Genomic DNA, 23,127 nt, shown 5'->3' on the forward strand with positions numbered 1-23,127 from the left:
TATTTTAGGTCCTAATTTGACTGTCCCACAACAAAATATGAGCATCATGTGGGAGAAATCAACTATACAGCAGTGCCCGTTTATGTGCTTCAGAGATTTGTAAAAAATGACTGAGAGATTTGTTACATCCGCTTTCTAAATTACTACRACTGGACATTTCATTTGSATTATAACAGAACCAGACCCCAACRCCCCAAACCAGTTCAGTTCCCCAGTCAAATATTTTATTTATATTTAAAATGGAGTAACTGGTTCAGCAGGCTTTAACTGCTATTCTCTCAACATCTGTCCTCCATCCTGTTTTTATGGAATTAAAACCATAATAATTTTTSAATGATTGACAGCTGTCAATCAAGTCTATCCTCATGGCACACTTGCAGAGCATGTGCAGCACAGTACAACTTTGTTGCAAGGTGATGTACGAAAATCCCTTCTTTCCAAACCCCAGTGCTTGGTTACAAATCCTGTCTTTCAGATTTAGGTCTCAGCAGCAAAATTTCTAGATACTTAAAAAGTTCCTAAAGTAAATTATCCTGACTCAGCTACAGGTATAATCAACACCTAGCATGGAAGGATGCTGTCWAAGTGTTGGCTCATTGAGCCACTCACCATCCCATTCAGAAACCTATTTCAATGCCAGATGACAGAGATCTGAGTAAGCACTGAAGACACTCTACTATGAGAAATCTTCACTAGCACAAACCACTTGAAAACCCCAAGTTGTCTGCAACCTCTGTAACCACTAAAGAAAAAAAACAGCAAAACCAGTGTATTATGTCAACCTCTTTCATATATGTCAATAGTAAACTCTCCAGTTCATTGTCTGCATATCGATAGCACAAACAGCTCACTGAAAAACTGCAAATGGCTTTATCAGCTGTGGTAAGCATGCAGGAGACATGCTCATTAGCTCTTCCTCAGGAGACTYTTTAGCTCTGCACCTCCCCATCCCTCAGTCCTTGAAGGTTTCTTGTTACTTTGTCACTTCTGTGTGACTCTTGGCATGAGGTTAGTGAAGGCAAGCTCAGTGTGCTCACTCACATCCAGTGAGCATCCCAGTCTCCTGGCCTTCAAAGGAAGMAGCAGTGGCAGCACAAAACCCATCTTTTTCCATCCCTCCATGAGTGGTGAGGGGGGTGGGGAAAAAAAAGGTTTCATATTTAAGTGTCAACACAGTGCTTCCAACTTCCTTTTTACTTTCCTCTGTCCTCATCTCCCATTCTTCCAGTGGTCAGAATCCTCTTGGTTCCATTCTATTCTCCCTGCTTACACGCATGCAATGAAGTTCTGCCACTTTATTGCTCCAGAAGGGCAAAGAGAGAATAACTGAGCTCAACAGAGTAGGATAATTTTGCTTCTTTTAATTTGAAAACTGAAATTCAYACGGTCAGATTGCTGGATTTGTTTGAAGATATCCAAGAGCACATTATCAACATATCCAAGACAAATACAAAAGAAATTAACTTTGTCCACTTCTTCCCCTTGAGATTCCCCATGTATCTTAAAATCTATGTACTTGAAAATTTCTGTGTGCAGCTATCTTCTGAAATACACAACACAGTTAATGCATGTTTCCCCGAAAAAAAGAATCTTCAAAGAACAACTATTTAAGTATTACACCAGAACCTTCCAAAAAAACAGGCACTGAACAATCTTGTTGCCTAAAGCTGTTTCTTGTAAGCACTCTGTAGTGTAATGAATTCTCACTGACATAAAACCAGATACAGAGACTTGACTAGGTTAGGAGCATCCTCACASATTCACACGATCAAACAGAAAGACACACTGAAAAACACAAACCTAAAAATCAAGCACAAAACAACTACATTCTTTAATGGTTTCGGTTTCTTTGGAAAAAACCAAAGGATTTCAACTTCCTTGAATGGTAGAGACTCATGAAGACCAGGATGAGTACTCACCATCCTCCATCACACCACCACTGTGAAAGTTCATTCTAGTATCTAAATGCCACAGTCACACATAGGACAGACCTTCCTACAAGGGAGGGCAGTAAGGGATGCCCAAGAACAAACAAGGTGCTAAATACTGCCTGACAGCTATAATCAACCGAACAACACAGAGACAGGCAGCTAAGGTGATTATCTCCAGGACACAGASAATCTGTSATAGATACAGTAGTCTAAGCTCAGRTTWTRCGTGTGTTTTCCYCATTACTGTGACTCATATTCTTAGCAACAACTGAAGAAAATTGGTGAWGTAATCATCTAGAAGTATGCTGGAAATTATTTACATATTATTTAYATACATATAAAATATTAAAATATAKGYACTGTTTCTATGAGCATGTGTGTGTGCATATACATACATCCCCCCATCTTCTGTTTGGCTTTTACCCACCTATACTACAGTAGATCTCAGTATAAACAGGGTTTACACTACACCACTGAACAGTCAAAGTCGAGAAGTTCTTCAAAGATGTCTAACAGCAATTGCTGACTACCAGACCTGGCCAAATGCCATTGAAAAAAAAAACAAAAAACAAAAAACCCTACAAAATAAAACACCCTAGGTCATCATGCTCCATGCCCACCCCACCCCCATCTTTTAAGTTTAGGTATCTCAGTAAGTACAATGTTACTTAAAATATTTAATGATTTGGACAATCAGGAGTTTAACAGAAWTAAGACCTACAACCTTTTCATGACCTTTAATATTTCAGTACTTTTTACATCTTTAAAATATTACCAACTGACTGGGAAGAATCAACCCCAATGCAGATAGCAAGAAAACTCACAAAATGACAGTGAAAAAACACTGCTTACATTTTTATGCCATACATTTATACAAAATTACTCTCTCTAAATGAAGGCACACATTCTTATCAGTTCCTTACAAAGTTTAAAACTTTCCCAAGACTTTTTTTTTATGTTTAACTTTCCATGTTAAACCAAAAGCCGTACCATGTTGAACTCTTTCCCGAGGCCTCCGCAGTGCTCTCGCTATGTGGTTCCTGGTTTGGCCTCTAATAGAATGACGGTGACTATTTAATGCACTTACAGGAGTTGAAGTTCTTCTCTTTTCTACTTTTTCATCTCTATATGGGGTACTCCTTAGGGCTATGTGTAGAGGTGCATCTACAAAGAGAACAAAGACCAAGTCCAAGCTTTAAATACTTTCCAACGTCAGTCTACTTCAGCAGCAGCAGCAGCCCTGGCAGTCCACGGGGAATGCTTCTGATCAGACATTGCTCAACTCAGTCCTAGCCCTGACTAAAAGGCTAAAATCTCCCAATACTTTCGTCAGATTTGTTCAGGGGCTTTTCCTTCAAAAAGGAACAGTGGATGCACACGGATTACCCAAAGCTTTATTCTTTCAGAAATACTATAACTTTGAGAAAAGATGAAAAGAGAAATAGTTCAGTTTAGTAGATATATGGATTGGGTAATTTTTATTACTTTCTCCAAGAGAAAAGTGTCCTATTGGTTTAATTAAAGAGTTCACACAGCCAGTTCTCAAAGTGTGCTTTGTAAGGATGCACACAAAAGTGGCATAAAGCATCTCTGCACATATAAAGAACAGCAGTTTTTAAAAACATACCACTGAAACAACAGCATTTCAACCAAGAGTGAGATGCAAGAATTCAAGATCACTACCTAAAATGCATAAAATCTGTAAGATGCAGACATAGCTTCACCTGAGATTCCATTTTTTATTTAAGCCTAACAGTTCCATCCTCCTAACTGCAAGAAGCAACTCCTACTGAAAGAYTTCTGGACACAGAAAAAGAGCAGCRAAGGTGATAAAAGCTAAAGCTGCATGACAGATAGGACAGCAGACTAAACAAGACCCATACATTGCCATTTTGGAGTATTACAGCAAGTACCTTGATCAGTAAGACCCAGTAGCCAAGCTGATAGGTTGCTGACTTTGATCAAAGATGTTCAGTTCTATTATCATATGCATCTCAAAATTTCAGTGGATAAGAAGGGCAACTTATTCCAGTCTGAAGATTAACATGCCACTTACAAACCTCTAATTGAATAGTTGTGAGCAGAACCTGAGTGACTGAAAAGAGAAGAATCCTAGAGAGCTCACTTAGGAAAAGAAATTTGATCAAGCACCCTGCCCTGATCAACATTTCAAGTTGAAGAAATAACAAGGCACATTAAGACAGGTCACTGTAGAGCTTTCAGAATCAAGTGGATCTCTTCAGGCAAAAGAAACTCCAAGATGCAGAAATCTGATGACATTTTCCCTGCTCCTCTCTCTCTGAAGTTAGAGATTAAAGGAAAAAAAGACCCCCAAATAAAAAAGAGAAGCCATTTGCAACTATTTCCACAACCAAACTTACCTTCTAGTTACCTGCCCTAGTACACTACAGCAGCCACAAACACAGAAATKAAACCAAAACCCAATTACCACACAAGACTCTCTAAAAGATGCATTTTGTCCAGACAGGCAACTCACCGCTGCCTTTCACTTGGTGCTTATTTCCCTCAAGAAAGTAGAAGGTTTTGTCCACGAAGMATTATTAAACCAAAAGATACCCCCTGATAAAACACCACGGTATGTGTACGAAGAGGTTTATATGGCAATGTTTTTGTTTGCTTGGGTTTTTTGGTGCCATCTTTGTTTCCTTGTTTCAAGTCAGGTCTATTTTTGTAAGATTTCCTGCTCCTCTGAGGACTTCCATCACTAGCAGTCAAGATATCACCAGTTCAGATGACAAGAACAAAAGAAAACTTTTTTTCATTGTACACAGTAGCTGAGAAGTAAGATTTAGGTACTTCATAATCTCTTTGGGAATACCAGTGCCCCAATACACTTTCTTAAATGCAAACGGAGTATTTCAGTACAGGGTGCAAAGTCACATAAACAAGCTTTTCTGCAGCTTTCGTGACTGTATACCACTCTGCAATAACTTTCCAAAATACTTAAGGAACACTATGTCAGAGAAACTCAAAATTACAATACAAAATTCCATACAAACCTGACAGCCTTCATTTGGGCTCCTAACTTTCCCCTTTCCCAACAGCTCAACTCAAGTCTCATAAATTAACATTTACGAACACCACAGCCACCCTGATCCCACCAGCCTTTGCAAGAACAAAAGGCCTCAACTCCCTGTGGGCCGACATAGGTGCACATAGACTCTTGGTGAAACWAGACTGTACTTCATGTCCACAGGCTCTTTTTTACTTTGAGAAACTTAATTTTAAAGAGATCTTTGCCAAGAATATGTCCTGTCCTTTATGACACACAGGTTAATACATTTCTGTAAGATCTCTCACCTAACTGCAACATTGTCCTGGAGGACGAGGTCAAGGTACTCTACCATACACTAAATATTTTTTTTTTTTTTCAGTAACTGACACAAACACAGTAAGTTTTGAAACATCTTTGTTCCACTAACAGCAAAATTTAAAGAGTCTACAAGATCTCTGAGCACTGTGAAATATATCTTAGGAGTCATGATTAAATTTGAGAAGACGAGATTAAAAACCTGGAAATTTATCCTAAATGTCAGGGACAGCAAACATTAAAACTGATTCCATGAAGATGCAAACTTGCAAGCCTTCCACACTGAATGTCCTTTTTTCCCCTTTATTTGCAAGTATAATTCACRTCAATTTATAAAATCATTCCCTAAAGAACAAAGAACAACTATTCGCAACAACCACAACCATGACCTTGTATTTTGGCATGTGGCTTCAAAACTTACATWTTTCTCACATTCAGACTTTCTGCAGTAGTGCCGCCTGCAGAATGTGCTGCCTGCTTCCATCCTCTGGTCTCTCCAAGACAACCTTAACCCTTGAGAAGGTTTGCTACTCCTCTGCCTCCACCCAGGCACAGGATGACCAGGTTATGAGGCAGCAGCGACAGCAGGGCCACACTCATGGAGACTCCCATGAGGAGTGCACAAGGCACCCCYGTGTTTCCTAAAGCTGCTTGTGCAGGCTCCATGAAGACACATGCACCCGTGTCCCACTCYAGGAAAACTACAAAATGCACAAAATCCTCTGAGATCCTGGGCAGTGACATGCTCATTGTTCTTAAACTAAAATGTGATTAAACATCAGAGCAAATTAATTTCCAGCTCAGAGGACACTGAATACCACTAACAGGAACAGGAGGTATGTTCACAAGATATTGGAGATGAACAGGATTGCTGMTTAACTGCCCCCAGCCTTTTTCCATGGAGTTCTATAAGGCCTCTCCCCCCTAATCCTGGAAGAAGTATCCTTTGTCATATGAAAAGCTGACCCAGAAGCAGTGAAGGATCTTAGAAACTAACACATTGTCACACTTGAGATACAAAATTATCTCAACCATGCAGAAACCACACAGACAAGAGCTTTAGAGAAATTACACCTAAGCATAACAAGGTTCAGAGGCAGTAGCTTTCTGCCCCCAAGAACACTGATGTACGATCCCAGGTAACAAGATAACCCAGCATTCACAGGAAGCAGAGACCGCATTCCCAAGTATGTGAATCAGACAAAGTTACCATTCACAGCTGTGAGATCATYTGCTGAGAACTTCTGGTGATCTTTTCAAGAATTGAAAGACCATGTATCATCTTGACTTACAGCCACTGCCCAAAACCAAATGCGGTATTGTCACAAGCCAAAGACAATCGGGAATTCTGCAGAACATGGGGAGTGCTARTGCACACCTYCCCCTGCTGCAAGGAAAAAYCCCATGTTCGTAGATCACTGTGGACATCCCACTGCCTAGCAAAGAGGCATCCATCAATCAGAACTAATAGGACAGGAAAATTTCCCAAAAGATCAACCTGACAACCACTACACCACAGGCCAGAGGCTCACCTGTGAACAGCCATTAGTGACAACCAGAGGCTTGAGGTGTTTAAGCTGTCAAAGCAAGTTTGCCAACCCTACCCACGCACAATTCAGCTCCCATCAGTAACACAATTAAGGACAAAATACCTATTTTCTWTACATGCATTAATGTAAAGAATTCATTCACTGAGTCACTTATACACTAACAGGGCATACTGTAATTAACTTTGAGAAGGCTGAACCTTATTTCTAAAAATAAGGTTATGCAAAAAAATTTAAACCTATTGAGAAAATGTTTTTTTTTTCCTTCTTTAAGTGCCTTTTATGGACTCCACAGTAGGAACACATTTTTTACAGTATCCAAACTACAAATCGCAGGCCTGYTCCTTTCTTTTCTTCCTCATGGAAAGGAACACAGGAGAACCAAGACCGGCAGCAACTTGCCAACTAAGGCTACTGCTCTATACCCACACCCCAAATGGAAGCCTATAGTGTTTTTGAAGTCCCAAAACTGATTTTAGCTTCCATTAGGACCGAAACTCCTAAGGGGAGCTAAACTATGTCCTAGGAATCAACAGGTATCAACTCACAAGGTCCCTGTCAGTACAATTGTGCTGAGGGCAGTATATAAGATCTGTCAGCACTACTAAGAGGTTAYTAGGAGCATTAAGAGCACACTAATTACCTCAGATGGCACTTCCTTGCATGCRTGTTATCAACTCCCCTATTTGTTCACGAGGTTTGAGTCTCTTCTGAAAATCTTCAGCATCCAGCAAGTACAGAGCCTTGCCAAGGTRTGATGTCGGGGTACATCAGCTGTGCAAGGACTCAAGTCTTGACTTTCAGATTTCAGAAAACATGTTCAGCACAAAGGCATGAATATGTTAGCAAATCTCCAAATGAAGAGATTTCACTAAAAAGACAAAAGCCACCAATCCAGAAAAACTCAAAGTCAAGATGTCAAAACTAYGACTTGCAGGTACAAAGAAAGAAATGAAGCTATTCTAAGCTTCATGCCCTTGGAGTGGTCTAGTTTAGGAAACAACAATCTTTATTAAGCATAACCTTCTGCAGGCACTTTACACAAAATAACATCAACCGACGGACATATGTGAAAGAGAAAACTGGTACCTTCAGAAAAAATTGTTTACAGTGTCTGCAGGGCACAAGTTACAGTATGGGATGATGTACTTCAACAGTAAACTAAGGRGTTCTGCAGCAAAAAAGAAGAGACCACAAAGAAAAAAGCCTATTTAAGGTTAATGCACATGGGCATTGAATGCAGTTCTACTCCATTTTTTTTATTACAGCAACTAAYAAAAAACTGGCATAGATTTTCATAGATACTATACCACATTTAACTTCCAAGCAATAAATCTGACAGAGCATCTCAATTTGAACTGGCACAAAACCTAAGCAATTCTTTTATCTAAGACCAACACAGAGAAGTCATCTGAAGCCCAGACTCAAAAAGCCTCTATCAGCCTCTTATGCATCCACATACATTTGTGCAGGTCTTGATTCTCCTCTTTCACAGAGGGCTGCAGGTGGTTCTGCAATTCACCTGCTGAGGTGTAATGCAACCTGAGAGCTGAGGGCAGGAATACCTGCAATCTCCTAGAGCCCAGGAGGACACAAATTCGACTGCCTTCTTCTATGYAAGGACAATTCTTTCCTGAAGACCAAATAGCAGCAACTCGAGGAGGTAAGTTTTGTAACATGCACTTGGGGGAAGGGCTGCTTCATCATGACCTCAAAATACTTCCTGATAAATTAAAGAGGTATTGCCTGAACACATCCAGTAGCCACGAAGCCCCAGTCATTCTGTTTAGGCATATTCTGTAAGGCAGATGTAAAATACAAGTTGCAGGCTATGGTAGGACCTTCCTCTCTGTTCAGAACAATCACAGAATTTAGAGAGGTATCTGGCAAGTTGGCCACTGCAAAGGCAAGATCCTTCTTTGGAAAAAAGGGGAGACAGCTCAAGTCAGTCCCACATYAACCTTTCCAGCTCAGATTCCAGTGTCAAGTGGCACAATTTATATATCAGAAATTCTAATTTCAGAGTCTCCACTTCAGCGCAAAGCAACTATATTTAAATAATTCTCTCCCAAATCTCACAACATGGTCACTGAAGACCACTTACATCCATCTTCTTTTTTATGTGTTAAAATTCTAATTTTAAGCCCTGCAAAGAAAAGGGTTTTGTTACTCTTCTGAATATTGCACATTTTCCTRCAACTCTGGGAGCAGTAAGTATTTTCACTTTAAATCTAGCACCAGACAATCCCCACCATTTATTTATTTCATGTGCAGCAAAAAGAGTAAGGAGTCCCAGAAGTCTAAAATAAAACTTATCTCACAAGTGTAACAAAGCTTCTAAAGCAAGAGGATTTTCTGGTTCATGCAATAACAAAAATCAGTTTTGCTAGAAGTTTTACCTGTTAGAAATTGTCACCTTTCATTAAGCACTAAAATATACCTAATATAGGGAACTACAAGAAAAGGACACTTGTATCAAAAGGTAAAATGATTTAAATATATTATTTTTGAACAGGAGAATTTTTGCTCACAAAGGATTGTAAAGATGAAAAGTATACCCCRCCATGTACCAGACTGAATTATGGATTCAAATGTTTTCACTCTAAGCAGTACACCCTGAAAAGTCTTTTGAAAASGTGGCATAAATGTTCAGCAGACAGAAAGTCCTGCCTAGAAGACTGGCTTTCTATAAATGCCATTAAGACAGAAAAACAGAACTTCAATACAATAGTATGAGCTCACGAACCTCATTAACTCCGCTTTCGACTGTGTAGTACCACTGAACAAAAATTAAGGAAATTGAGAACAAAACAAGAAAACAGTATCAGACATATGATATAACTAATATATGACATTACTTTTCCTCATCAAGAAAAAATGTAGTATAGCTCCACAACAGCAGGCTTTAACTGTGAAGGTGACTGGAGAACTTCCCAGCCCCCATTCCACCTTGAAGCAATGTTCAGCTACTGGGAGCACACCCCAGGTGCTCTGTGCAGGGAGCCACTATGAGCTCATCATGGAAATGATCCAGGTAAAAAGTATCCATTCACAAATGGGCAATTAGAGGTGTGGGGGCTTAAAACAAGCAAGTAAGTTACATCTCAGYTCTACAAGGAATTGCCTGCCAGTGATAATGGCACACTGGATTGTACACCTTGAGGAAAGGATAAATGGAAGGGTCAAGATTTTGAGTCACTAATCAGTGTATTCAAGACAATCACAACAAAACAACTTSTCTCATCAAAATAATTACACAGTTCAAAAGAGCTAGACAGAAGTCTAGTTATTGGAATGCCCATGACATGCACAAAGACTGTTTTCATCACTTTGCAGCTGTCAGCAGCCAGTCTTCACCCACTCAGGTGTGATCCTCCAGGCAATACTTGAGTTCAATTAAGCTGCATGCAGAATGCAGTACATACAAATCATTATATCTTAATGCATTTAAAGAGAACTCTTTCCCTACCTAASCCAAGCTTATGACTTTGCATTATTTAAAGATACAGAAGTGTTTATTTGGGGTCTACGTGTAGGAACGGTATGTAAAGTCACACTAATCTGTTAGGAACAAACAGCAGCACCTCAAATGAGAAGTAATTTTCTGGACTCTTCAGGMAAAGCAGCCATGAAGGAAAGGAAGGCAGGATACACTCTGCTTTAGTGAGCAAAGCTCTGTGAGCAATTTGCAAGACTTTCTGAAATTCTTAAACAAAATATTAATGAAACATCAAATGCAAAGACAAAAGACATCAAGGAATTCAACAAGGAGAAAGATGGATTTTACAAAAAAGGCTCAGTGAAAAGGCAGAAGATGTGACTAGKTCTATGGACTTGCAGTACACAGACATCAGTCCACAAGACCCAAGTTWGGACAGGTTATCAACAGCCACTGCAGCTCACACTTAGACCTAGATTGCCACTCTGCTGTCATGCCRCGCAGAGAGTGCTTCAGAGAACAAGGGTGAAGCAGAAGTGAATGTGATTTTGCAGATTGCAAAGCAGTTAGAACCTTATTTTTTGTCTAACCTTTAAGTTTTCTCCCTTTCCATTGCTCATCTGTTGTGTGAAGATCTTTATCAAGCACAGTTGAAACAATTTCACTTGTTAAATACTAGGATTTTTCAGCCCACAGAACAGTAAATACTGGTACTGGATTTTCAGTCAGGTATGTGCTTGAAGGCAATAAAGCACAGACAAGTAAAGTCAAAATGTAAAGACAAGGAAGAAACAGGAGAGAACAGAGTACAGAAATAGTACAAACTGTTTTCCCTAATACAAAAAAGGACCAATACTATTTGTAAGCCWGGAGAAAAATAAAAATCAAGTCAGAAATTCGAGTAACTGTAGTTTTTAAAAGGGAACAGACGTTTAATATGCAAGCAAGCTGCTACAAAAAAAAAATTAGAGAAGCTGCATAGTGAGTTCTTTACCAGAACATGATCTTGATTTCCAGAGGAAGGAATTTCTTCAGCACTATATTTCTAAACTTCTTCTCTACACAGAACAATGCCCAGATAGAGTCCTAACAGACTTCTTAAGCCCAAAAGAAAATCGATTTCTGGTCTTTTCTGCCTGTCCTGCCTGCTGCTGTTTAAAAAAAAGAAAAAGATCAGCACCATACTTACACAGTGAACCAGCTGTGATCCGTCCTCTTTTTGACCTTTCTTGATTAGCTTTTTCAGAAGCCAAAGAAGCTCTGGTTTGAATATTTCTTTTTACAGGGTTGTTCTGTTGTGATTCTGCAGCCTTCTCCACTCCATGAAAATATTTCATGTGATAATGCAATAACTTGGCTTTGCGGAAGGATTTTGAACAGTCCAAGAACTTGCATCTAAACTTGTGATCTTGGTCAACAGTTGCAGCTTTTTTTGATGCAAGAAAATCTGCTCTCCTACAAGGTTTTGTTACTGGAAGAACAAAACAGATAAATTCCCCCATGCATTCGCTATACTTATMAAATGGTTTCCTAAACTTAAAACAGCAAAAAGAAGTAAGCATGCATTCAAAAATAYTAGCTATGGAATGCTAAAAATAAAATGTTAATGCTCTATATCTGCCTTTAAGATCAATAACTTTAAATGGAAAACTCTACCCTACATTCCTCTTAAAAACTGGTTRTCATGACACTTTATGAATTAAGTTACAACAATTAGCTTCCCTGAGTCCTTTGCCCCCAAACAGCTGATATCATTGTGTAGTACTCCTAAAGATAAAAGACTGAATCACATAGAGATTTATATCCCCAAGTCAGAACACTAAAGATTATTTGTTTACAACTATTCACACCTTTGGTGAAAGCATTTTCCAAGAAAACAGTTCTGCTCCTCTGCTCACAATTATTTTGCTACCTGCTTTCTGAGTGCACAGTCCCACCACCAAAGCCTGGTTASTCCCAAAGACAACAGAAGCATTATGTCAGAACATTTTTCAAGTCAAATTGAAATTTATTTCAATTTTTAAGCAGCAATGGAAACCAAAATTGCTTGYATCCATTACAAAATGTTCCCTATGCGCGATAGTTACTTAATTTCTCAAAAAAAAGCAAGGGAAGTCTTAAGATTCAAATATAAGAACATTTTAAGGCACCTATTCCACAGAGCACTGCTGTGCAACTCAAGGCTGTACGTGAATTTCAGAAACTCTTAGYTCATGTTTTTGCTAAGAAACATACAAAAAGAAAAGTTTTGAAGTAAATCATATTACTGTCACCCACAGCTGTACTCAATACAACACAACAGAGGTAAAAATTTGGAAATACATTCAAATAGATCTAGGTAATTATCCATCATTAATACACACACAGCATCAAAAAATCCCTCTCCAGCAAGAAAACAATGGAAAGGAGTTTTAATTTTTTAAAAAAACAGCTTCCAAATACAGTTCTACAATTTGTTTTGCCAGTATTAAGTAGTATTTCCAAATTTATAAGTATTTTCAACTTTTAGGATTAAGAAAGAAGTGTTTAAGGGTAAGACCTAAACCTAGCAACAGTGACTAAAACTGAAGGGATGYCACAYACRAATGAAAATTAAGACATTGTATTAGAAGTAGCTGTAAACAGGGACAAAAGTACCCAGACACATTATGAACAAGATTTTCTGTAAATGCAGGAATGCACTGAACAAGAGTGTTAAAAGCAGTGTCAACACATCCAAATTTTCAGCATGCAGTAACAAAAATGGTATTACTGAGCAACAGACTTGAAGGTTATGACACAGTTCAGACAAACATCCTAGACTGCTATATCTGAGGCACACTCAGCCTTTAAGCACCAGGTGTATAGAAAAATCTTGAACACAGAGAAAACACAAGTTAATTGTGTCCTGATGCATAGGGAAAGATTAAGTCATATGCACACCAGGCTGGTTAAAAGAAAAAAAAAAAGCAGTGAAATTGGAGAAGGAAATAGTACAAAGGAAGACACTGGTTTTGGGTGTTTCACAGTGCTAAAGAACATATTGACAGGAAATCAACAGAACTGCAGCAAAGCCAGACTCACACCTGCAGAATGACAAAGTCTGCCAACACCAAAATCGAAATATACTGCAAGCCATCAAAGGCTGCATTTAGAAAGAATGAAAACATACTTCAGGAGGGCTCAGTGCAACAGCCTGTGGGTTTAGTAAAAGTAAATACAGAAAGGTTCTCCTGACTGCAAAGGAAAAAAAACAGCATTCAGGAGTACAAATCCTGAGAATTTGTTACTACTAATAATCTACATGAAGTTGGAAAACAGAACTGCAGCAGAAGGGTGTAATGGAGTCTAAAGACTTAACAAAAAAACATTACAAAGATGACAAAGAAAACTATTATACCATCACACAACTGGTTGCAGGATGAGGCCCTGCAACCAAGCTCAGAGCATTTCCCCTCCACTGAACTGGACGGATTCTGGAGAAGATATAGGGAATGGCTTCAAACTGATCAGCTACAAGTTAGAAGAGGAATGGATTGCATCAGCTSAAGTTAGAAACACGGATAACAACGACCCAGGGCAAAGGGAAAGGAAGCAGACAAAAAACTCACTTCAATGTGCGAAAGGAATGTATTCAGAGTAACAAATGTACAGACAATCCCATGCAATTTGAAACAAGGTTTCAATTATCCACCATCACTACATTTTCCTTCTTTACAAGGAGCCCAACAGGACTCCCTATCACCCAGGCACAGCAGCAAACTGACAGCCAACTCTGCCACACAGGGGAGCCTCTGGAGAGTCCATGCTCCGCACACTCTCTAAATTACTTCCTAATACCTAAAGGGACAGCTACCATCCTTACACACAGTTTTGCTCACAACATACAACACTAAAATTGGTTTCTATAGAAAAAGGTTTGGTGAATTGTCTTCACATTTTCAGGCACTGGCCTTTTCAGAGGAGCTTGGTGAGTATTTCCTGCGAATACAGAAGAAAGTGAGTGGTAAACTGACACTTGCTATTTCTCCCATGTGTATAATAAAAATTCAAACTCCTCATCTGGCTTTCAGTTAAGCACAGACACTCACAGTCAAACATCAGTGTGCCCTTTAAGCCTCACTACAGAGAAAAACATCCCTTCAATGTTCTAGTCAGCAACCCCTCTCACTTCTCACTGGGTAAATTATCCAAGAGTCAAGCTGTAAGCATGTTCAGCAGTAAGTTCACTGTAAAATGCACAATCTGAAGTTTCCAAGTACACTAAAGGTGTTTTAGCCCACCACCAATTCTTTGTTTCATGTGACTCCTGCTGGGACAGGAATATTTGGCAAGAGCATGGTCCTTGACTGAAAGTCTGCCCTCCTGAGGCATCTCCTGCAATGCTCTGGTGAACAATCCCAGAAAGCCARCAGTGCACAGATCTCTTCCAATATTCCCTCACTTAAAGCTAACCTTGCTGCAGTTTCATGCCATTATACCTCCRCCTGTTAAACTGATGAGACTTCCATTCTCTATTTCCTGGTCTCCAAAGAAATATTAAGTGAAGATCAAATTATTTCTTCACCTGCTGTTAAATTAAAAACATTGAAACTCTTTAAAACATATGTTCTCTGAAGCATTATCTTCATGATAGGTCACAGTAATAAACATTCTTGTGCTTTGGACCACTTCACAGCACTGGGTCAGTGTGCTCATTACTTCTTTCATTCAACTTATTTATTCTGAAATCTTGTGYTGTTTTTCCCAAGCTCACCAAGTGTTTATTGTTTCAGCTCTCAAACTACAYATCTTCCTTTATTTTCAAAACCCCTCTTTCTAACAAAACCTTACTTGAGAAACAAAARCCATCTTGCTTAATTGCTCTTCTCAAACTAATTTAGTTAAGGAGAGCATCCAAGAATTTCCCGTGTGTCCAGAGTCCATAGAAGGAGAAGCCTGATATAAGAAATACATAAGAGCATCAATAATCACAGATCATTACAAGTTTATAAACTTGTGGGGTTTTGAGCTGTAACACTAATTGGCACTGCAAGAAGTACTCATTAGCCCCTGCACTGGAAATCAGTTGGTACCAATAAAAGTAGCCTGTACAGGGTAATAAAGCATGTAAGCCTGCAGTGCACCACTCACACCCAACATGCCTCTGGAAGGGCCAGGTTGGGGGGATGTAAAGGCTTTATCAGCACTTTGAGGTGTAACTGAAACAYGTGACCAGACTGTAGTGCCTCATTGTAAGGAGCCTTAAGTGAGCAAGGCAGGATGGAGTTATTTACCTACCATATMTTGTTAGGCTCAAAATGACAACTTTCACTCTACCTTGAAAGGACTAAAGCCTTTTTAGGCGAGCTGCARGAGAAACAGCAGCTCTCTCAAACTGATGCAAAGGTCTTATGCTTCTCCTTAAGGGAAACCCAAAGCTAGGAGCAACAAAATTAGAAAAGCAGGCGTAAGTATAAGGCAAATGGAATTCCTGATATGTCTCTGTAAATAAATCAGTAATTTTAAGAATGCTGGCAAATACAACTACAAACAAAACAGCAGATCTGTGCAAAGCAAASGCAACTCACCTTTAAAGTAAAAGGGATTTGTAAGAGTAAATTCACATGAACAGATGTGGAATGCTTCCGCTTTCAGATACATGAAAACTTTAACTTTAGAGCTTTAACTGGCTGCAAAAATTTGCCAAAAAGACCACCACATGTTTTTTGGAAAGACAACTTGATTTCGCTAAATTCTGATCCACTTTGGGTCCCTTGTCAGCAGAGGTATCAAAAGCCAGCAGAACAGGATTTTTATCTTTCAGTACATGTAATTATTCAGAATTTTGTTGAAACTTTTTTAAAAGTAACTGAAGTTTTGACAAGTAATGTTATACTGCCCTTTAAGAACATGTCAYGTATATTTTAAAACATCTCAGTCAYAGGAAGACTCCAGACTGTGTTTTCTATTATAAATGTCTGCAGCCACTATGCATCTTGAAACATATACCAACCAGTGACTGGAAAAATACTCTTTCAAAGGAGTGCTTTTGTCTTTAAAAATTCCTGATATTCAAATACTATAAAAATCATGTTCTTCCTAGACATCATGCAAGGTAAAACTTGTACTACCAAAATGCATTACTCACCAATGCCAAAACAATACTAACATAYCACACTGAAGAAAATACAGGTTTTGCAGTATTTTCCTACAGGAAAAGAAATAATTCCCACTAAGTGACTAGAATTAATGGTTACAGACCAATAATAATGGTAATATAGGGTTACAATATTGCCTTTGTTCTACATATAAAAAGTTACCAATGACTTCCAGCCTGCACTTTGTGGGAATATCACATGCAACAAACACCCTCTTCTCCCACACACACCACTTACTCCAAAAATGTWCTTTGCTCCTTCCCAAGCCCCAAATCTCTTTAAAACACAGGGCAGACTGAGAACATAATGAACAGAACTGTCTGACATACAGTTATTACTTCTGGACCATATCTCTTCCCTTGATAATCACCCATAAATGAGKTAACTCAGCTATCAGTCTCCAACATTAGCTATTTTTAGGACAGCATGCCTGGGCTGCACAACACACCTATCCCTCCCCACAAGAGCAGGAAACCACTAGTAAATTTTCAGATCCCACCTAGAGCATCTTTCCCTGTTATGCTGCTACACACACACACACACACACACACACACACACACACGCCACTACCAGGGAAAGACCAAGTTTCACCCTCAGCTTATCAGCATTGGGGTGCACTGATAGAACCATGACCAAGATAGAGCACGTAGAGGGATCCACTTTTAACTACTAAGGACTTGACTGTGATAGAATCTACAAATTTTAAAACTTTCATCTCAATAAATTGTGTGTTAATAACATTTTTAATGTTTGTTAAGTATGGAAATGTAGATTTTTATACCTGGATTTCAGATGACAGTATTTACTCAAAGATCCCATGTAGTTTTTGTCCCCAATCTTTAAGAGTGCTCTCCAACAAAAACACCTGATTGCTGCATCTGGACGTCCACCCAGAAATGTTAACCGAAACAACTGTTAATTAAATAAAATCCATGCTCAGAAGTGTGGATTTTTAAATACTACCAGTGTTGTACTTCAGGTCAGAATTCAATGTGAGTTTATATTACCAAATTAATTTTAATCTAGSTTGCTCAAATCCTGACAAAAGAGCCAGGAACAAGAGTGCACAAACTCTGTCAGAGCCTTTGGCCAGGTATRAGCCAAGCCCTGTTCCCACAGCTTTGCTGCTTGTATCCAATGAAGCAAGCTCAGAAGGCCACGTCCCACACATTCCATTAATGTGAATGACACCACACACAGATGTTACACATTCAGCTGGAATTCTCCTGAGTTTAAACCCAAATTACAAAAGCTCAGCAATAACTGAAGGAAGCGAATATCAAAAGAGCTCTAACATCTAAATAACAGAAGACCATTTACACGTCTAACCAGAGAAAAGAGGTCAATTCCTTCCTGCACCGAGGGCACACATTAGTGGAAACAGAGAGGACATCTCACKTTGTACAGTCACACCAGAACAAGTGAAAGAAGATAAGAGCAAACAGGGGGGAAAATTCAAATAATCAACGAACAACACACAGAGATTATTCCAGCAATGCTAAGCAACTATAAATCTCTCAAAATGCTCTGTTCCACTTAAAATTAAGCTGGTTTGAAGGAGCATAAACTAGAAAATATGTAGTTCAAGTTGCCCCAGCTAGCTATAGATCCAAAGATTGAASTTATGCAAAATAATCATAGGACAGMACCATGTTTTGACAATCCACTATCTGCATAGGAAATTTCAATTTGARAAAGGAAGGTAAGAACACTCCCCAGCTAAGAGAGAACAGAGTATACATACTAAGACACTGAAATGTTTTCACTATTTAACAAATTTGCATTAAAGCCACCAACTCTAAATACAGAAATATAAATATGCATAACTGGGATTCCCATACAGAAGTAACAGTAATGTTACCACATACCTGTGGCAACATTAGGGAGAAAAGACCTTTTAAGTCAAATTTAATCCAGAATTCCAAACACTGAAAAAAGCATTTGTTAACTTCACCACTCATGCTGAAAATATTACAGCCAGTCATTTAAAAATTATCYTTTCCCTTTTTAAGATTCCTGTCCAACTCAAAAGCATAAGATTAAAACTGAGTCCACAAGGAATAAAAAATATGCATTTTTAACCAAAGTTAATGCTGCAAGAATCCACAATTTTAACACGTGTACAAGGGCAAAACACTTGGTGTCAGCTGCCTTAAGAAATGAATCAACATTAAATATGAAAAATCTGAACCTGTAGCAGCAGAAGGTTCTTGAGTTCTGACTGTAACAGAAGAAGACTCAGCGTCTTCAGCTTTTTCTTCCTGCAAACTGGCATCTGTACTGAGTGCTGTGCTGTGCGATGTGTTTCCAGGTGATCCCTGCTCACTGAAACTTTGGTCAGGTTCAACAGGAATTTCTAACTGGACTAGAATGAGAAAAAAAAATTCCATTGAGTAAAATGCATACAAAAGAATACTGCAGAACACTGGGGGAGGGAGGGGGAAGAGAGATCACATTATAGCGGGAAAAAATACTCTGCTTGCTCTGCTATCCATGCTCTATCCATGCTCTATCCATGCTCTGCTTGCTATCCATGCTATCCATGCTCTATCCATGCTCTGCTTGCTCTCAACAAAATTTTTACAACACAACTAACTTGTAGCAACCCTCTAAATTTTCAGTTGCTTAGAAACACACAAGCTAACTGTTTATAATCCAGAATAGCAARGATCTCCCCCAGACACTATAAGAGCTTCTCCAAATGAAGAAGGCAGTGAAGCAATACGGAAAAAGGAATGTTATCTCTATCCAGTTTAAGCATAAAAACATCCCATTTGATGATTCTCATGTTCAACAACAGGATTAAAGTGTAAGAACCCTAGAGTTCAGCACTTGGGCTGTTACTTCCACAATCTGAAAGTGTTGGAACTTTGAAATTACCTCATTTTCACAATTAGAATCTGCATTCCCTAAAAAACAAAACCAGACAACTAAAAAACCCCAAACAAAACTACTTCCTTGGATGTTTTTACAGCCTATGGAGCTCTCCTTCTGCATGGCAAATTATTGCTCTGCTGGATAAGCTCCCATAACCCAAGGGAAATGCAAGAGTTACTGATGGAGAGAGAATCAAAAGCCAAAATCAGGGCATCAGAGAGACAGAAACTTTCTGTGAGTTTTCCTGAACTGTTGATGCAATCAGGTTTTAATCRCAGATATGGAGCCTGCAGGTTAAGCAACTCAAAAAACAGAGCTTGCAACAACTGCATGACCACCTTATTACAAAAATCCAGAGTATACAGTACACAGAAGACACTTACCCTTCTCAGATTCATTCTGGTTAGATATTGCATCTTTCCAAGGCTGAACTTCCGTGGAAGTTGTAACAAGATCTGTATTTAAAATCTCATGGCTAATACTGGATGAGAGTCTTGAAGATCGCCTCCTGATGTTGTCTCTCTCAGCGTTGTCTGAAGAGTTCTTAAATTTTTCCTGAGCTGGAACAGTTGTATTTAATGGTATCATGCAGTTACAGGATTACAAACAGATCACCAGCRAACTTTCAGGTTCCTCCCTCCCTGTGACAGCTTGACAGCATTTTTTTTTAAGGACTGAGCCTAACAGTCTTAAAAACTAAAAACCCTGGGTAATTAGGCCTCTGTAAAAGCTACAATGGTAACTTACAAATGAGCATSAAAATACAGCAAAAGCTCTCAACTKTTTTCTTCTAGTAAAAGATCTGAAGTACAAATAYAGATCAGTACCTTATTAGTTTCTTATTGAGAAAAAAATTCCACTGARTAAAATGCATACAAAAGCATACTGCAGAGCAGTGAGTGCAGGTGTGTTCACCACATYACAGTGGAGTGGGTCTAAACAAGCTGCTCCACAGACGTTAAGTAATACCAGGAGTTAGATGGGACAATTCAGACACACAAGCAACCATGACTGAGCTGGATAACCTACGCACACTGAAGTTTTAAGACTYTGTGGTATTAAGGAAAGAGCTTTGTTTAGATCAATACATTGATCTTGACACTACTACAGATAATTTTCTTTCCTCATCAACATACTCAACTTCTTCAGCCTCCACACACAGAGCAGACCAAGATAAAGTAGAAGCTATTTGACCACAGTAGCATGAATATTTATGTAGAATTAAAGTGCCCTTGCTAAGAGAGTTTCCACAACTTTAAAGGCTTTTATAGCCTTCTATATATTGGAGGCAATATAATCACTGCTGCCCCTACATCTATGAACTTCTACATCAAAGCTCACAGCTTACGTCTCCTCTATCCAAAACCAACTTCCAAGATTTAGGAAGGAATTCCAGCATGATGATGCCAMATAGGAATGGCAAATTTAAGTAAAACAGGTGCTGTATTTCAGTCAATGCATCTATCACAGTTCAAGGTTAATACCACAGCCTTTTTACCCTTCCCCCACACATTAAGCTTGAAGAACTTTATATGTAACACATGCACACACATAGTGTGACAGCTGAATACCAAAAAACTCACACAAGTTTTTTTCAATCCTGGGACGTTTCAATGGAACATCACCTCCTTTAGGTATTTTTCGACGTCTTAACTCCAGAGTTATKGGCTGCAGCGTCTGAGAACTTGGGTCTACAGATTTAGATAGAGAGGAAAAATCAATWGGATACAAAGCTGTGAAACACTTTTAACACAAATTCCCAAGCCTCACAATCTAAAATACTGGACTTGCACAAACACAGCTTCATCTGGTTTTCTGAAACTTACATAGTAGCATTTAATCCAACTTCAAATATACTTTATACTACATGATGGTTATTTGCCTAAATCTCATCTCATCTTGCCAAACCACCAAGGYCCCATATACGTTCTTGGTGGTCCTGAAGAAAGACAAGCTTAAAATTTTTTTTCAAGTTTCTAGAGATATAGGCTGTGAAACACCAAGATACTTCTCATTCATTCAGGTAAGTTTAGAAGTGTTCTGGTGCATGCCTAAACATTTAAGCTTGGCTACATACCCGTGGGAGGCGTTACTGGTGGTCTGCCACGCTTTCGTTTAGTTTCTTTTGCATTTTCCTGTGGACTCTTTACATTGTCATTCTCAGGCTTCTTCTCAATTTGTGTATCTACTGAATATTCCATATCATTCTCTGATATATTCTCTTTATCTTCTTTTCCATTCTTAGATATATTCTTTTCTGAGACCTTGCCTTTTTCCGAGATCACTATAAACTTTCCCTCTTTATCAGGTTGCTTAACTCGTTTTTCAGTCTTTAATGTCTTTTCATCTTGGTCTTTCTTTGCATTACCTGTTGCTTTCCTCTGCTCTTTAAATTTCTCCCAGTTTTCAGGAGATGACGGAATTTCATTACCTCTTTCCTTAGGCTTAGCATCACCCACAATATTCTACAATAAAGAGAACAACATTAAAATCAACTCGCTGCAGTCTGAAAGCCACCCTTCCCCTTTGTATTTAGCAGACCTGCATCCTTGTCCAATTTTTCAAGCGATAAAAGGATATACTCTACTGCAACCCACGGATTAAAACTTAGAGGCACCCAAAGTGGTGAAGGACCTGTGCAATGGCAATAGGACAGGGCAAGAAATCCATTCTTAACCATGAAATGGCAGAAGAGATTTGGTGTTCCTTTGTTCCAGGGCTGGGTCCCTACTACATTGTGCAGTACTACTTTAAAGCCTACTTGGGACACTGCAGAAAGAGACAGTCAGGAGCACAGAAAAAGGCAAACAGCTCAATCACTTGGATATGCAAACTGTTTTCCTTTCACAGAAGAGTCTTATYCAAAACAGACCCACAGTCTGCTTGYAGAAATTAATAATTGCTGCTGAAATTGCTAGGCAGAGTCCTGTAAGGCAACTTTAATCACTAAAGTCATCAGGAACCATGTGATGTTCGAATTTACACATGTAAATTTAAAACAAAACTTAAAACCTTTTCTGYAACTTGTGCTCAGCATTGAGAGAASAAGAAAATCCTTAACAGTCCCTGGYACGCCCACTRCTGAGGCAACATTCAAATGCCAGCCCATTTCCCAATAGTTCTTATTAGATAACACCAAGCCACGAAGAACAACCTTAATCAACAGCTCATGGCTACTGAATATACTTTCCCTTTTGCAATCAGGCTTTATATTTAAACTACTGGAAGGGGTGGGGAGGATAACATATGCTGATTACAGTTTTTTTCCCCTTCCAATGATCCTGGCTACAGGCTGTTCCAGGTGAACAGAAAGAAACCTTCCAACTTTGCACATGGATTAATAATTTATATTTGTGTCATGGTTTTACTTGGTCTGATTTTGGGTGGTGGGGGGAAGGGACAAAGAAACCACAAAGATGGCTCCTGTGAGGAAGTTCCAGAAGCKTTCTCCTTCTTCTCCAGCAAAAGSAGCCCTACCCCCGTGTTTTAGAKCCAATCCATTRTGGCTCTGAGGTTGATGGACAGGCTGCCCATCAGGCCTGGGCCAATTGCACAGGYTRGTTACACCTCTGTGATGACATAYTRTCTTGTACTTAAGAAGAATTCAAAACAAGATAGGKGCGRCCACCATGTAGTTYTTAGGYTGTTAGTATTTAGTTGTTAGTATCATGCACTGGGGAAAAACAGAGCAGGAGGGTGAGGAGATGTAAGAAGAAAAATGGAGACCCAAGATCACAGTAAGGAGAAGATGGGATGGGTTGCTGTGCTGTTACTCTGGCTCTCGAGCATGGAGAAAATAGGTTGTTCTCTAAAGGACTATTTCATCAATGAGAAACCTGTATAGAAAAGGAGAGCGACCTTGCTCTGAGGGAAAAAAAAAAA

General features: G+C 39.0%; 1 protein-coding gene across 12 annotated transcripts in view; it reads right to left on the reverse strand.

Moving 5' to 3' along the window:
- Window positions 1-23,127, reverse strand: part of PHF20 (PHD finger protein 20) — a 73,960-nt gene that overhangs the window by 24,758 nt on the left and 26,075 nt on the right. For 8 of the 12 annotated variants that reach the window (XM_057376702.1, XM_057376703.1, XM_057376700.1 and 5 more), the window contains 6 exons: window positions 21,323-21,710; window positions 20,829-20,936; window positions 19,629-19,805; window positions 18,560-18,733; window positions 11,438-11,719; window positions 2,922-3,095 (listed from right to left, as the gene is read on the reverse strand). In XM_057376702.1, the coding sequence (XP_057232685.1) occupies window positions 2,922-3,095; window positions 11,438-11,719; window positions 18,560-18,733; window positions 19,629-19,805; window positions 20,829-20,936; window positions 21,323-21,710 (1,303 nt within the window). The remainder of the gene's footprint in view (window positions 1-2,921; window positions 3,096-11,437; window positions 11,720-18,559; window positions 18,734-19,628; window positions 19,806-20,828; window positions 20,937-21,322; window positions 21,711-23,127) is intronic. The other 4 variants (XM_057376711.1, XM_057376710.1, XM_057376709.1 and 1 more) reach the window with 4 other exon arrangements.

The sequence above is a fragment of the Malurus melanocephalus genome, unplaced genomic scaffold (assembly GCF_030028575.1).
Source record: "Malurus melanocephalus ecotype Western Australia unplaced genomic scaffold, MMel_1.1 scaffold_287, whole genome shotgun sequence".
In the NCBI taxonomy this organism is placed as follows: domain Eukaryota; kingdom Metazoa; phylum Chordata; class Aves; order Passeriformes; family Maluridae; genus Malurus; species Malurus melanocephalus.